Consider the following 16,646-nt stretch of genomic DNA (forward strand, 5'->3'; position numbering starts at 1 on the left):
CTACCTGCAACCCCGTCTGGGGCTGATGCTCAAATCAACCAAACTATCCTCAGTGTCCGGGCCTGACTCTCAGACCAATCAAGCCATTGGCTATGAGAGAGTAAAAGAGAGAAAGGGGAGGGGGAGGGGAAGAGAAGCAGATGGTCGTTTCTCTTGTGTGCCCTGACCTGCGATTGAACTCAGGACATCCACACATCAGACCAATGCTCTATCCACTGAGTCAGCCTGCCAGGGCCACATTATTCATTTATAAGGAAGATCTAATATTGAAATTAGAACAGCTACTTATAACTCAAACAACTGCACAAGTGTATTTCCTTCAGAAAACCCCTCAGTAAGTGCTTTATGCCTACTCCCAATTTGTTATAACCGAGTATTAAGAAGACTTCTTTTTCAAGAAACTGGTATTTTATTGATTTTTAAAATTTATTGATTTTAGAGGAAGAGGAAGAGGAAGAGAGGAAGGGAGGGAGAGAGAAAAGGAGATCAAGATTTGTTTCTCTGTGTCTGTATGTGCCCTGACCAGAGGTCGAACTGGTAACCTTTGCATATTGGGATGATGCTCTAACCGACAGAGCTAACCAATCAGGGCAAGAAACTGGCATTTTAGCCTGACCTGTGGTGATGCAGTGGCTAAAGCATCACCCTGGAATGCTGAGGTTGCAAGTTCAAAACCCTGGGCTTGCCCAAACAAGGCACATACAAGCAACTACTATAAGTTGATGCTTCCTGCTCTTCCCCTCCATTCTCTCTCCTTTCTTGAATGAATGAATGAATGAATGAATGAATGCATGAACAAATGAACAAATGAATGAATAAATGAAAATACCTTTAAAAATTGCAAGTATACAGCAACACAAGTATACAGAATACAATGAGGCTTGTGAAATTCCGTGCCACTGCGCTGATCAGTGCCAGGCCCAGCAGTGCTACCACCACTGTTTCACAGCACCAAAGCAAGTGCCAGCGGAGTGAATAAAGCAAATAACATCTTAGCATTATTATAACAAATATATTCAAATTACAGCTATCCTGAAAAAACCTCAAAGATCCTGAAGACCAAATTTTGAGAAGCTCTTCTTTGGGATAAATCCCTAGAAAAAACTTGATTTCAATCAGTACTGTTTTATTTTTTCACCCAAACCGAGTCTTTGGTTAATAGCTATTTAATCCCTTTACTCATCTAAACTTTTTGGGTCCATTTATATGATCTTAACTTAAGATTTTTGAATGCTACCTTATATTTTCTTTATTCTTTTTTAAAATTGATATATTACTTCCACATGAAATAAAATTTAAGCAGTACAAAAAGGCAGTGTGTGAAAAGGACATCTCTTTCCTATCCCTGGTCCCCGTACTCCTTTCCAGATGTAACCACTGTCAACACATTTTGGAGACAGGACCTTCTTAACAAATACAAATAGATGCATTTCACTTATTTTTAAAGGCTTCTGATATAGAGTGCCAGAATACTCCCTAGGAAGGTTGTTCTAGTTTACCTTAAAAAATATTTATTTATTTATTTATTCATTCATTCATTCATTCATTCATTTTACATAGGAGAGAAAGAGAGAGAGAGAGAGAAGAGGGGGAAAGGGCAGGAAGCATCAACTCCCATATGTACCCTAATCAGGCAAAATCCAGAGTTTTGAACCAGCGACCTCAGCGTTCCAGGTCAATGCTTTATCCACTGCGCCACCACAGGTCAGGCCCAGTTTACCTTCTTTTTTTTTTTTTTTTTACAGAGACAGAGAGAGAGTCAGATAGAGAGATTGATAGGGACAGACAGACAGGAACTGAGAGAGATGAGAAGCATCCATCATCAGTTTTTCGTTGTGACACCGTAGTTGTTCATTGATTGCTTTCTCATATGTGCCATGACCACGGGCCTTCAGCAGACTGAGTAACCCCCTGCTCGAGCCAGTGACCTTGGGTCCAAGCTAGTGAGCTTTTTGTTCAAGCCAGATGAGCCTGCGCTCAAGCTGGCAAACCTGGGGTCTCAAACCTGGGTCCTTCCGCATCCCAGACCGACGCTCTATCCACTGCGCCACTGCCTGGTCAGGCCCAGTTTACCTTCTGACCTGCAGTGTGAAAGTATCTCTTTGATCACACTTTCCCTCAAAAAGAGGTATTTTTTAAACATTTTTTTTTAATTGAAAGAGGAAAGGAGGGGAGAGGGAGAGAGGAAGAGAGAAAAAGAGAGAAAGAGAAACATCGATTTGTTCCTGTATGTGCCCTGACCAGGGATTGAACCTGCAACCCCTGAGCTTTGGGACAATGCTCTAATCAAGTGAGCTATCTGGCCAGGGCCAAACGAGGTATTATTATTTTTTAATTAATTAATTAATTAATTAATTCATTTTAGAGAGGAGAGGAGAGGGGGAGAGAGAGAGAGAGAAGGGGGAGGAGCAGGAAGCATCAACTCCCATATGTGCCTTGACCAGGCAAGCCCAGGGTTTTGAACCAGCAACCTCAGTGTTTCCAGGTTGACGCTTTATCCACTGCGCCACCACAGGTCAGGCCAAACGGGGTATTATTTTAAAAACTAATTTGGGCCCTGGTCGGTTGGGTCAGTAGTAGAGTGATGATCTGGCATGTGGAAGTTCCAGGTTTGATTCCTTGTCAGGGCACACAGGAGAAACAACGATGTGCTTCTCCAACCCTCCCCTTTCCCCTTCTCTCTCTCTCTCCCTCTCTCTCTCCCCCACCTGCAGCCATGTCTCAATTGATTCAGCATGTAGGCCCCAGGCATTGAGAATGGCTCCCGTGAGGTGCTAAAAATAGCTCGGTTGTGAGCATGGGCTCCAGATGGGCAGAGCAGTGCCCCAGATGGCGGTTACTGGGTGAATCCTGGTGGGGGTGCATGTGGGAGTCTGCCTATCTCCCCTCCTCTCACTTAAATAAAATAGTAATAATAAAAATACTAATTTGTCTTATTGTTTAATTTATATTTCTTTCCTTTTTTGGGGGGGGGTGAACTACCTACCTCTTCATGTCCTTTGTCCATTTTTCTGTTGAAGGCTACCTGTCTTTTTGTTAATAATGTTTAAGAGTATCCACGATAAGGATAAAAGTAACCCTTTGTGTTAAATGTTAGTATTTGACCAGTTTACCAATGTTTGATTTTTACTAAAATGTGACTGTCATATAATGCCATCGCTGGTAAGGGGTTTAAGAACATCGGATCAGCCCAAACCCTTTCAATTTACAGATGAGGAAACTGATGCAAAATAGTGAAGGACTTCCCCACGATTGCAAGTTAGTACACAGGCTTAGATTAAGATCCAGAGCTTCTCCTTCCTGGGGAACACATGGATGCTATACCTGGATTCAAATGGGTCCTGCTTCTCCAGAGGTCTCACTCTTTTCTTCGTCACTGCCAACTTAGTCAAGTCCACATTCTTGGTCTCTCCATTGCTGTAAGTGAACTCAAGAACACTATTCCATTCGCCTTGTACTCGGCACACCACAGTGTTGGTAATGTTGTGCTTTACCTCACCTGTAACCCTAGAAGCAGGCAGAAAAAAGGATAGGCTGTAATAAAATGATATTGTGCTTTTATCTTCAGATTCTGAAACCCCAGAAAGTACTTTGTAAATTCTTTAAATTAGTTATACAGCTCACTTCAGTTTGTCAGTGCCGAAGTCAGACTCTGTAAATCCACATTAGCTTCCTAGATACGTTTTCAAATAACGTCAGCTTCAATTTTTAGAAAGAACACTGGGAATCGAAATAGAGACTTGATCACCATAAACGATCACAAAGTGTAGTCTTTAAAATGTTTGCTACAAACAAAACTATTTAATATTAAAACTAAAGAGGAAAACAAAAAATATTAACATTTACTTTTTTATCACAGTTGGAAAATGTTACAATATTACAATCTACTTAACTTTTTAAAAACTAGTCCTATTTATTTAATAGTTTATAGAGTCCCTAATTTGAAGTTCTGGCTATATCAATTGTGTATAAAGAACCACATATGCCTGATTTTAAATTAAATGTAGAAACCAGACAAATCTGTAAGAGGTAGAAAAATAGAAACAGATAGGATGCAGCTCAAATGAAGAATGGAATAGGAATAGGTCTAATTATTATTATTATTTTTTTATTAACTGAGAGGAGGGGAGGCAGAGACAGACTCCCACATGCACACCGATTGGGATCCACCTGGCAAGCCCCCTAAGTGGTGATGCTCTCTCCATCTGGAGCATTGCTCTGTTGCTCAGCAATCGAGCTATTCTTAGTGCCTGAGGCAGAGGCCAGGGAGCCATTCTCAGCACTTGGGGCCAACTCGCTCCAATAGAACCATAGCTGCAGGAGGGGAAGAGAGGGAGAAAGAGAGAGAAGTGAGAGGGGGAGGGGTAAAAAAGCAGATGATTGCCTCTCTGGTGTGCCCTGACCAGGAATCAAACCTGGGACATCCACACGCCAGGCCGATGCTCTACCACTTAGCCAACTGGCCAGGGCCCAGGTCTAATTATTTTTAATGAAGTATTTTATGTTCATTGAGAGACACAATTTACAACAGGGTCAGATCAGGTAGACATTCAGAACTCACAGAATAGTGGAGTTTAGGGTCTAATCAGTGTGCCAGAGATCGTGGTTTATCAGCAGTCACAGGGGAATCCAAAAACCAAAACCTGAAGGTGACAGCTCAAGAATCCTAAGAAGCATTGTTTGGTATAAGCCAAGGGCCTGGGCATTAAAACTACATAGTTGAATTTAGGGAGTCCACAGTTTTTCATTAGAAGTCAACAGTCTACAAACTCAGAGCTCAAAGCAGAGGCATAGGAGCCAATATGCAAATGGTCAATGAACCAGATCTTGAAGATCAAAGTGTAAACAGGTCTGGAATCCAAGAGCAAATCAAACATTCAAAAATCAAAAGTTAGGCTTAACTATAGCTCAGTGGACGCAAAGAACACTATTGCCATAGACAGCTTGATTTCACAAGGGTGGGGACTCTGGATTATACTTTAAAGCATCTGAACAGAAATAATTGTGCTACTAAAGGTTTTTTTTTTTTTTTTTTTTTTTTTTTTTTTTTTCCTGAAGCTGGAAACGGGGAGGCAGTCAGACTCCCGCATGCGCCCGACCGGGATCCACCCAGCATGCCCACCAGGGGGCGATGCTCTGCCCCTCCGGGGCGACGCTCTGTTGCGACCAGAGCCACTCTAGCACCTGGGGCAGAGGCCATGGAGCCATCCCCAAGCCTGGGCTATCTTTTGCTCCAATGGAGCATCGGCTGCGGAGGGGAAGAGAGAGACAGAGAGGAAGGAGAGGGGGAGGGGTGGAGAAGCAGATGGGCGCCTCTCCTGTGTGCCCTGGCCGGGAATCAAAACCGGGACTTCCGCACGCCAGGCCGATGCTCTACCACTGAGCCAACCGGCCAGGGCCGCTACTAAAGGTTTTTGCCTGACTGAATATTTCTTGTGATATCCATGTTCCCTCCCTGATCTCACTTGCCAACACTGTTCCCTTCCTTGAAAATTTATCTGTGACCAAACAGGATATGAGACGATGACACCGTACGCTTATCTCTTTCTTTCTCTATCCATACATACCCAGAACTATGTTCTGGGAACTGAGAAACAACAATCTACTCCTCACTTGATCTCTCTTTTACTGCCACAGCACAATCTCCCAAGTAATCGTTATCTCCTCCATAAGCCTTTTCACTTGACAAATAACAAGCCCTAGTCTCTGTTCATGCACGCTGGGTTACACGGGGTCCTTGCCCCTCAGTGCAGCTACAGAGCAAGGGCAGCATGAAGAAAACTTGGGAAGGAAACAAGAATTGCACATATCAGAGGCAGGCTGTGAGGACCTTGCTACAGGAGCACAAGGAGGAAGAAGGACCTCACCTCATTTTGCTTATAATAATTCTTAACGGTCTAATCCAGGGTTGGCAAAATTCTTTTGCAAAGGACCAGAAAATAAATCTTAGGATCTGTAGGCTAGACTGTCTCTGTAGCATGAAAGCAATCATAGATAATAAGTAAATGAATATCTAAATGTCTAAAGCATGTAGATCTAGATCTGGTATCAATTAATGACAGAGTATGTTGCCCTTAAGACACTTAACAAAGAGCTACATCTTTTTTTTTTTTTTTTTTTCATTTTTCTGAAGCTGGAAACAGGGAGAGACAGTCAGACAGACTCCCGCATGCGCCGGACTGGGATCCACCCGGCATGCCCACCATGGGGCGACGCTCTGCCCACCAGGGGGCGATGCTCTGCCCATCCTGGGCGTCGCCATGTTGCGACCAGAGCCACTCTAGCGCCTGAGGCAGAGGCCACAGAGCCATCCCCAGCGCCCGGGCCATCTTTGCTCCAATGGAGCCTTGGCTGCGGGAGGGGAAGAGAGAGACAGAGAGGAAAGCGCGGCGGAGGGGTGGAGAAGCAAATGGGGGCTTCTCCTGTGTGCCCTGGCCGGGAATCGTACCCGGGTCCTCCGCACGCTAGGCCGACGCTCTACCGCTGAGCCAACCGGCCAGGGCCCAAAGAGCTAAATCTTAAGTTGTCAACCTATTCATCTCTAAAGTTAGAATAGTTGCTAACTAGTAAGGTGTTTTCCCTCTTATTTTCTAAAAACTTTACATCAAGGTGGCTCTTCAGATTGTCTAGACCCTGTCTTTATAGCTATTTGGAATAGAGCTATTTGGAAAATCACTGGCTGTATTAACTTGGCTTCATATAGAAAGCTTCTATCATTTGAAAGTCAACACTTTAGCTTTGGGTTTTATTGATGTATACATAAGAAATACTCACATGAAGGGTAATTACATTTTATGCAGAACTACTAAAGAATACACTATTATGTTACTCAAAGCTACCATATAAGGATACGTGCAACACATCCCTTTAGAATTTAATACCAGGGAAATAGTTCATCTCTCTTGAAAAAGGGATAGGCTTCGTTTATCAGACAAGAAGGATGTTGAGCATCATGCTTCTTTCTTTACTTTAACAGAAGAGTCTAAATAAAATTTTATTTTCAGGCATAGTAATTATCTAATCTCAGCTTCACCATGTTATTGCCCTTCTCCATCATTATGGTTATTATAACAGATTTTATTTTCAGCTGTCTATTATATCTGAGTTTTTCCTAAAAGCCTTACAAATGCTTTTCAAAGATAGGGTCCTGGATTCCAATACTAGACTAAAACCTTCTCAAAGGCAGAAACAGTCTTTTTCCTTCTCTGTATCTCCAATATGGAGGAAAGTATGTCACTTAGCAGGTAGTTAACATACTCTTAATGACATTATACTACTATATAGATAAAAGTCATCATCCCAAAGTGAGTGTGGAAATGGGGTTACAAGATCTACAAGGACACAAGGTTTGTTAAGTAGGTTTGCTTGACTTCTTCAGATAGTAGTGGAAAATGAGGGAGTAAAGGAAGACAAGTGGAAGATAATCTTTATTATATGCGGCTTAAGTGTCTGTTTGTTGCCGATAGCTTATTGGTTGCTTGCGTAACTGTATTAGCCAATGGGGTGAAGTTGCCACGGCTGAACGCAAATTGAGCAGGTCAGGGGGAAGGTGAACATTTGTTTGCATTGGCAATCATCTGCTTTTGAAATAATTTAAGGCTGAACGCAAATTGAGCGGGTCAGGGGGGAGGTGAACATTTGTTTGCATTGGCAATCATCTGCTTTTGAAATAATTTAAGGCTGAACGCAAATTGAGCGTGTCAGGGGGAAGGTGAACATTTGCTTGCGTTGGCAATCATCTGTTTTACATAAAAACTACGTCTTAACGTAATTTCTTTTAAGAATGCCTCCTAGAAAATACAGCACTGAAGAGGATAGAAAAGGAGCTAAAGCTGCACAAAAACGGCTTTCTCGACAAAAAGAAACCACTGAGCAGAGAAAGACAAGGCTTGCTTCAGTCGCAGAGTAAATGCATCTTTCTCAGCAAAATGAGACTGATGAGCATAGAGAAACAAGGCTTGCCTCAGATGCAAGACAAAAAAGCCTGTCTCGACAAAATGAGTCCCTTGAACAAAGGCAGGAGAGAAATGCAAAAAAACGACAGAGTAATGCTGACCGAAACGCAAAAAGGATTAAAACAGTTTCAAACGGAGAAACTTTAATTTTTGAGCATTCCTCTGGTGACATGAATATTAAATGTGAACACTGTCAGTCTTTAAACTTCAAGTTAGAAACTAATCGATTTGACTGTGGCAAGAAAGGATTTTCTCAATGTTGCAAGTACGGAAACATTGTAGTTCCACTAATTGAGAATTATCCACCACTCTTGAATAAATTATTGACTAATCAGCATCCAAATAGCAAACAGTACATGGATAGCATTTGATCCATTAATAGTTCGTTTGCTTTTGCGTCCATGAGAAACAAACCAATTGACTTGCCTGGACCAAGACTTTATGCGAGCTTAAAAATGATGGAAAGATCTACACAAGAAATGTTGTGTACAAAGAGATCTTTGACATGTGAATTAACATTTTATTATTTAAATCACCTTTATTTATTGAGCTAGAGGTGGCTCTTAAGAAATGTACCGCCAGTGGTTTCCTTCATTGCACTCTACTTTAAGCAATTAAGCAAGTAGAAGGGGGAAACCCCGTGGGGCACTAAGCAAAGGGGCGTCCTCGCCGCCTGCCCTGGGTAATTCAGTTTGAATTAGCAGACATCTTTGCACAAATCATTTTAATTACAATTTATAATATCTAGAACAGCGGTCATTTCGTATGACCGCCGGGCTTTCTAGTATATTTATAACAAATGTAGATGACAGGTAATGTGTCTCTTTTGATTGCAGATAGTAGAAAAACTAAGTTATGTCTGAGGAGGGAGGCATGGGATGCTGAGGACCCACATTCGAAACCCTCAGGTCACCGGCTTGAGTGTGGGCTCATCTGGCTTCAGCACAGGGCCACCGGCTTAAGCATGAGATCACAGATATGACCCCATGGTCATAAGATTGAGCTCAAGGTTGCTGATTTGAGCAAGGGGTCACTGGCTCAGCTAGAGCCCCCACCCCCATCCAGGCACATATGAGAAAGCAATCAATGAACAACTAAGGTGCTGCAACTATGAGTTGATGCTTCTCACCTATCCCTTCCTGTCTGTTCCTGTCTGCCTCCCCCCCCAAAAAAAGGTGTTTGAAAATGAAATAATAGGCTGCCCGCTGTGAGTTCTGTGCTAATAATATTGTTCCAATACATACTGAACAATCAGTTATCAGGATGTTGCAAAGGACTTATGTGTTAGTAAATGTTGATCTAATGACTTCTAAATTTAAAGTCTAAATTCTGTGATCACTATGATGAGACTAAGAGAAACACATACAACAAAGTGTGAACCATATTAATATCTTCTCTAAGAATAAAAGGTGACGATTCTGATGTGTAGTGGTTCTGTCTGGGTAATCTGTATTTTCTTAAATTCTCTGCTTCAGTGTTTTAAGGTCTACCGGAAAGTTCTGTCTGTTTCTATCACAACAAGTTTCGACACATAAGCATGTTTATTTGGCACATGTGTGCCTCTCTATTTTTATCACTTAATGTATACATACTGACGTAGCAAATTAACTAAAACAAAGTTGATTCATGTTAGTCTTATGTGTGAAGCGATAGTGTACCCATGGCTACTGATAAAGTTCATTTATGCCGCTGTAATTTTTACAAATTTTAACAAGGAAAAAATGCTACAGAAGCATGTCTGTCGCATCCACCATATTCCCCAGACTTAGCACCCTCCGACTATCACTTGTTTTGGTCCTTATAAAATTTTTTGAAGGGCAAAAAATTCAAAAATGAAGAAGATATCAAACAAGCACTGGTTCAATTTTTCGCATCAAAAGATAAAACATTTTTCAAAAATGGGATATACAAATTGCCCTCATGCTGACAAGAAATCATTAACAATAATGGCAATTATATTATTTAATAAAGTTTATTGATGGTAAGAAAAATTGTATTTTGTTTTATTCCAAAAACAGACAGAACTTTCTGGTAGACCTTATATATATTTTAAAAGGCCTATTTAACGCCAGAGAGCCAATAAATCTTTCTTTCAACTTCTAAGATTGTTGAGTACCAGTTAACTGATGGAGAAGTAAAATAGCTATATGTTCCAGAAAGTCTCATACAGGACTGCAGGAAGTGTATTTTGATATAAACTTTTTAAAAAATTGACAGTATCTAATAAAGTTCAACATCATACCCTGCAACCCAGCAATTCCACTCCTAGGCACCTATTTAAGAAATTCATATATAGATTCATCAAACACTGACCTAACAGTACTATATAATAGTCCAATATTGGACACTGCTAAGATGCTCATCAACAGTAGAATAAATAAATAAATTGTGGCAATCATACAATGGAAAAAATCAATAAAGAGAATAAACTACAAGTTTACATGGATGAATCTCAAATATATAATGTTGAGAAAAATAAGTAAGGTATGAAAGAGCACATAGTATATGGTTTCATTTATACAGACTTCAAAGCCAAACTCATCTACAGTGTTCGAAATCAGATGGCGGTTACTGTAGTGGGAAGGCTGTATGTGGTAACCTAAGTGTGTGATGTATGCATACATGTGTGTGCAACCGTGTGATGTATGCGTACATGTGTGTGCAACTGTGACAGGGCATGAAGAAAGCCTCTGAGATGCCAATAATGCTCCATGTCTAAATCAAAGTGCTCAAATTTTCACATCAAATTAACCTGTATACTTTTGTGTGTGTTGTTCTTTAATGAGAACTTTCCCTACTTCAGGGACAGTCAGAATAGACAGACATCAAAAGCTTAAGGAAAGCATTAGTATCCTTTTGAGAATCCTATACAAAAGCTTGTCTTCATGCAGTTTGGGTGATCTAAACTAGTGCTGAAGAGATCAACAAGCCACAAAAAAAAAGTATAGCTGGCCAATTTCTAGATGGAATTAAAACAAAGCCACGATTCAATATTAATTTTTAAAGGCAACAGCTTCCTTCACTGTATTTCTTGACCTATTTCTAATGGTCAGATGTATTTTTAACCTGACCTGTAGTAATAGCTAAACTAACTTCCCAGAGATCCGGATCCAGTCTGAATCCCTTTCCAAGGCAGAAATAGGCCAGAGGCTGCATTAGGCATTTGTTATGATTCTACATCTCATTGGCTATTTAACCAGGAAAATTTTTATAAGAGTAGATAAATCTATCACTATTTTTTTTTTAAGTGAAAGGAGGGTAGATAGAGATACAGACTCCAGCATGCGCCCTGACTGGGATCCACCCAGCAACTCCCATTTGGGGATGATGCTTGAAATCAACTGAGCTACTCTCACAGCCCAGGGCCGACACATCGAACCAATCTGGCCACTGGCTGTGAAGAGGGAGAGGGAGAGGGAGAGGGAGAGGGAGAGGGAGAGGGAGAGGGAGAGGGAGAGGGAGAGGGAGAGGGAGAGGGAGAGGGAGAGGGAGAGGGAGAGGGAGAGGGAGAGGGAGAGGGAGAGGGAGAGGGAGAGGGAGAGGGAGAGGGAGAGGGAGAGGGAGAGGGAGAGGGAGAGGGAGAGGGAGAGGGAGAGGGAGAGGGAGAGGGAGAGGGAGAGGGAGAGGGAGAGGGAGAGGGAGAGGGAGAGGGAGAGGGAGAGGGAGAGGGAGAGGGAGAGGGAGAGGGAGAGGGAGAGGGAGAGGGAGAGGGAGAGGGAGAGGGAGAGGGAGAGGGAGAGGGAGAGGGAGAGGGAGAGGGAGAGGGAGAGGGAGAGGGAGAGGGAGAGGGAGAGGGAGAGGGAGAGGGAGAGGGAGAGGGAGAGGGAGAGGGAGAGGGAGAGGGAGAGGGAGAGGGAGAGGGAGAGGGAGAGGGAGAGGGAGAGGGAGAGGGAGAGGGAGAGGGAGAGGGAGAGGGAGAGGGAGAGAAGCAGCTGGTTGCTTCTCATGTGTGCCCTGACCGAGGATGGAGCTTGGGACGTCTGCCTGCCGGGCCAATGCTCTATTCACTGGGCCAATTGGCCAGGACCTGTTACTATTTTTAAAACCAGGTCATGCCCTGGCCAGATAGCTCAGTTGTATTTGAGCACTGTCTCGAAACAGAGATGTTGCTGGATTGATCCCCAGTCAGGAACAGGAACAGACCAATGTTCCTGTCTCTCTCTCTCACTTCTTCTCTCCTCTCAAATCAATAAACATTATAAAAAGGGGAAGGATCATGAGTTCCAGAACACCTTGAAAGATAAAATATATTAAAACATAAACATGGGCCCTGGCCGGTTGGCTCAGTGGTAGAGCATTGGCCTGGGGTGCAGGAGTCCCGGGTTCAATTCCCAGCCAGGGCACACAGGAGAAGCGCCTATCTGCTTCTCCACCCCTCCCCTTCTCCTTCCTCTCTTCCTCTCCCGCAGCCAAGGCTCCATTGGAGCAAAGTTGGCCCGGGCGCTGAGGATGGCTCTATGGCCTCTGCCTAAGGCACTAGAATGGCTCTGGTTGCAACAGAGCAACACCCCAGATGGGCGGAGCATCGGCCCCTGGTGGGCATGCTGGGTGGATCCTGGTCTGGTGCATGCGGGAGTCTGTCTGAGCGGGAGTCTGTCTGACTGCCTCCCTGTTTCCAACTTCAGAAAAATACAAAAAAAATAAATAAATAAAATAAAAATAAAATAAACATGAATGAAAATCCAACTCCATTTCACATAAAACAAAGCCAAAAAACAATAAGAAGTTATAAATATAATAAAAGATCAAACTGATAGAATAAGAGCCAAGTATCATTAAAATGTTCTTACCGGTGCAGTTTGCCACCATAAAATGGCTTAGTATGAAAAGTGATGCTGGCTGAATACCCAGTTTTTGCACAGTTGACACTGATTTTGCCACCTAGCTCTACCCAAGGAACAGTTAAAATTGACCGGGCATATGCACAAGGTAGAGAAAATGTATACTCTTCTCCATGCTCCAACAGGCTAAGGATACCTGAATGTAAAAACATGGAGGTTGTTAATATCTTAATAAGACAGCTATAAAGAAATCTATATTGTGTTTTATCTAGAAAATAAACATAATTCTGCTTAATTTTCATTTAGCTTTAGATGAAACTGGCTTCATTTACAATTGTATTTGACACCAATTCTTGCCAATAGTGAATCCAGGTTACTTTACTATGATCTTACTATGTCTGTGGGGTTCATTAAACCAGAAACTGTGACAGTGGAAATAGTTCAAGAGTTTCCTCTAATGATCCTAAAAATAAAATAAAACCTTAAGTCAGAGTTAAAACCATGCTATATTGCATCATATTAAGATCTGATCATTACTAAACTAATTAGTACTAATAACTTTTTTCAGCAGTTTGGGAATGACTAATTGTTTAATGTTATAGAGTCTTAGACCTTAATCTAAGATGGTACAATAAAGTGTTCAACATTCTATTTTATCAATATTAAGGAAAAAAAGTAACTTTATGACAAAACAACGGTCATCAAAATTCTGTTGGACAAATTCTCAAATATTTATGGTAAAGTTACAAAAGAAGAGCACTTAAAAAAAATATTCTAGTGGGGCTTGTTACATATTAGTAATATTATGATATATTAAAGAGTATTAAAAAACATAAGGGAATTACATTAATGAGTAATCGATCTATTCTAAATAATTAAGAGACTCTAAGGAGAGCTGAGCTCTATAATTAACCTTAGCTTATTATCTAGCTACCATCAAAACAAATACTGAACTGGGTTCCAGTTATCTCTCTCTTAATGAATGTCCATTAAGTATCCTGTTCTTAACATTCACAAACAAGGACAACAGTTATAATAAATATTTTAATATAATTAATTTTTAGGATAAGCAGACAAACTGAGATTCTATACAGTCTACTTTACAAGTAGCACAAAAGGGTAACAATAAAGAAAGAATTATTGAGCCATTTCATAAGTTACATAGCTTTGGCTATAACATATTTATATTGATATAGAATAGGAGATGTCAGAAAACATAGATAACATACATTAGTATACTTCAAGAGTTTAATAACTTGATTAATTCAAAATTGAAAAAGATGTATTTTTATTACTTTTCTAAAAATATATAATTTTATAAACTAGGTTTATAATCTTTGATTTCTAAGAATATTTAACATAAGTAGCACACATAATAGAATATAAGATCTGAATTAAGATCTACAGGTAAGACTCATACCATAACACACCTAGTTTCAAATATATGTGATAATACACTAGTAAAGACAAGAGATTTAAAGAATTCTAAAATCTCATTTATCTAGTAATTAAACAGAATTTTCTTCAACTATTAAATAAAAAGCATGGCTAATCAGAGCGAAATGAATTGTAGTAAGTCCCATTACATGATTTAATTTACTTCCTGTTGAAGGTGTCAATAACAATTTAATTTGTAAAAGGCAACTCATAAACATATAATTAAGACTTAAATAATAAAAAATTAACTATTATATAGTTCTTTCACGATTAATGACTGTTTAAGATATTAATGCTTTCCCTCATTTCTTGAGGTATTTCCTTTCTTGGAGTGTGAGAGTGTAGCATTACCAGATTCCTGCTGTTATATGAGCTGATCAGTAGCTGTCCTTGGGGAGAGTGCGCCAAAGAATGCGGTTCTACGCCTCCTTCTGCTATGCCTTTCTTAACCTTTATGACCCCAGAAAAACCATCACCTCTTTCAGTTTTTTTTTAATTTATAAAATAAATAGATTTATAAAGTGCTCAGGGCTAATGTTAAAAGCTTATATCTGAAGGTGGTAAACTTCATTTTTAAAATAATAAAATGATATTTAATATTATAAAACTTTTTTTTAGAGATTTTATTTATTCATTTTAGAGAGGGGGAGAGGGAGAGAGAGAGAGATAAGGGGAAAGGGGCAGGAAGCACCATCTCCCAAATGTGCCTTGATTAGGCAAGCCGAGGGTTTTGAACTGGCAAACTCAGTGTTCCAGGTCGACACTTTATCCACTGCACCACCACAGGACAGACATAAAACTTTTGATTACCTAGTTTGAAGCATTATCTGGAAATTGGTAAGACTCATACCATAACAGATGTTAAAAATAGGGAAGAATGAAAAGGGGGATAAAATATTTTCTTCATAACCACAATAACACAATCTGAAAATGTTAGTCACAGGAGTAATTATGTCATACATACCCTCTTAAGTTTATTCTATGCATGATAGTATTCCTTTAACATTAAAATGGTAGTTTTTTTCCTGCCATTAAACAGGGTAGGGCAAAAGTAGGTTTACAAGTTGCGAGTACATGAAACACAGTTTATGTTTGTATTAGTATTTATTGTATTATTTTCTTTTTTTAAATGAGAGAAGGAAAGATAGTGAGACAGACTCCTGCTTGCACCCCCACCAGGATCTACCTGGCATCCCCTGTCTGGGACCGATGCTCAAATCAACTGAGCTATTTTTAGTCCCTAAGGCTGATCCTCCCATGAGCTATCCTCAGCACTCTGGGCTGATGCTTGAACAAACTGATCCATTGGCTGAGGGAGGGGAAGAGGGAGAAAAAGGGGAGAGAAGCAGATGGCCGCTTCTCCCCTGTGGCCTGACTGGGAACTGAACCTGGGACGTCTATATGCCAGGCTGATGCTCAACCCACTGAGCAAACCAGCCAGGGCCTATTATATTATTTTCAATATGAACAACTATAAACCTATTTTTGCCCCACTGTGTATTTTCATGAGCTCTGCAATGATTTCCATAAAGGTTTTTGTTGAGGTTTTTGTTGTTGTTGTTGTTAACTGGTATTTTTTATACTCTTGGCCAAAAAAAACATGGCATTTCCTTAAATTATTTTTTATAATCTTTTGCTGAAATAGAATTAAAGTTTTGCAATGTATTTTAAAATGTTCTATGGATATCTCCTTATAAATACAAATATATTTACAAGAAATATAAAAAGATACAGATTTACATCAAGATGTTACTTGAGTACTTTTTATAATAGTAAAAATATATGACATGGAAAAATTACCATTTAGTGCAAAAAAAAGCAGGACAAAAAACTATATAGAGAAAATTACTCCTAATTTTATAAAACTAAAAGTATAAACATACATACACAAACAAAAAAATACAATATATTAGCTAAATTTATCTCTATCTGAATGGATTAAAGATACTTTTATTTTCTCCTTGATATTCTTTTACATTTTCCAAATTTTCTATAGTAAAAATATTTTACACTTAAAATCAGGGAGCCTGACCAGGTGGTGGCGCAGTGGATAGAGCGTCAGACTAGGATGCGGAGGACCCAGGTTCGAGACTCCGAGGTTGCCAGCTTGAGCGCGGGGCTCATCTGGCTTGAGCAAGGGGTTACGCGGTCTGCTGAAGGCCTGCGGTCAAGGCACATATGAGAAAGCAATCAATGAACAGCTAAGGTGTCGCAACGAAAAACTGATGATTGCTGCTTTTCATCTCTCTGTTCTTGTTTGTCTGTCCCTATCTATCCCTCTCTCTGACTCTCTCTTTGTCCCTGTTAAAAAAAAAAATCATGTAAAAAAAGAGGTTCTATTTTTCCATAGATACAACCCTTCACCTCATCAGCATTCTGAACATACCAGGACTTGGGAAAATAAAAAAGTAGTACACATAACATTTCAAATTTATGATTAATACTTATCTAGCTTCCCAAAATTTAAGATTAC

At 40.3% G+C, this 16,646-nt stretch overlaps 1 protein-coding gene across 3 annotated transcripts in view; it reads right to left on the reverse strand.

Moving 5' to 3' along the window:
• The window catches only part of OSBPL11 (oxysterol binding protein like 11), a 105,525-nt gene that overhangs the window by 14,450 nt on the left and 74,429 nt on the right, over positions 1-16,646 (reverse strand). For all 3 annotated transcript variants that reach the window (XM_066240653.1, XM_066240654.1, XM_066240655.1), the window contains 2 exons: positions 12,746-12,932; positions 3,325-3,507 (listed from right to left, as the gene is read on the reverse strand). In XM_066240653.1, coding sequence (XP_066096750.1) covers positions 3,325-3,507; positions 12,746-12,932 — 370 coding nt within the window. The remainder of the gene's footprint in view (positions 1-3,324; positions 3,508-12,745; positions 12,933-16,646) is intronic.

This window comes from Saccopteryx bilineata, chromosome 8, assembly GCF_036850765.1.
Source record: "Saccopteryx bilineata isolate mSacBil1 chromosome 8, mSacBil1_pri_phased_curated, whole genome shotgun sequence".
In the NCBI taxonomy this organism is placed as follows: Eukaryota; Metazoa; Chordata; class Mammalia; order Chiroptera; family Emballonuridae; genus Saccopteryx; species Saccopteryx bilineata.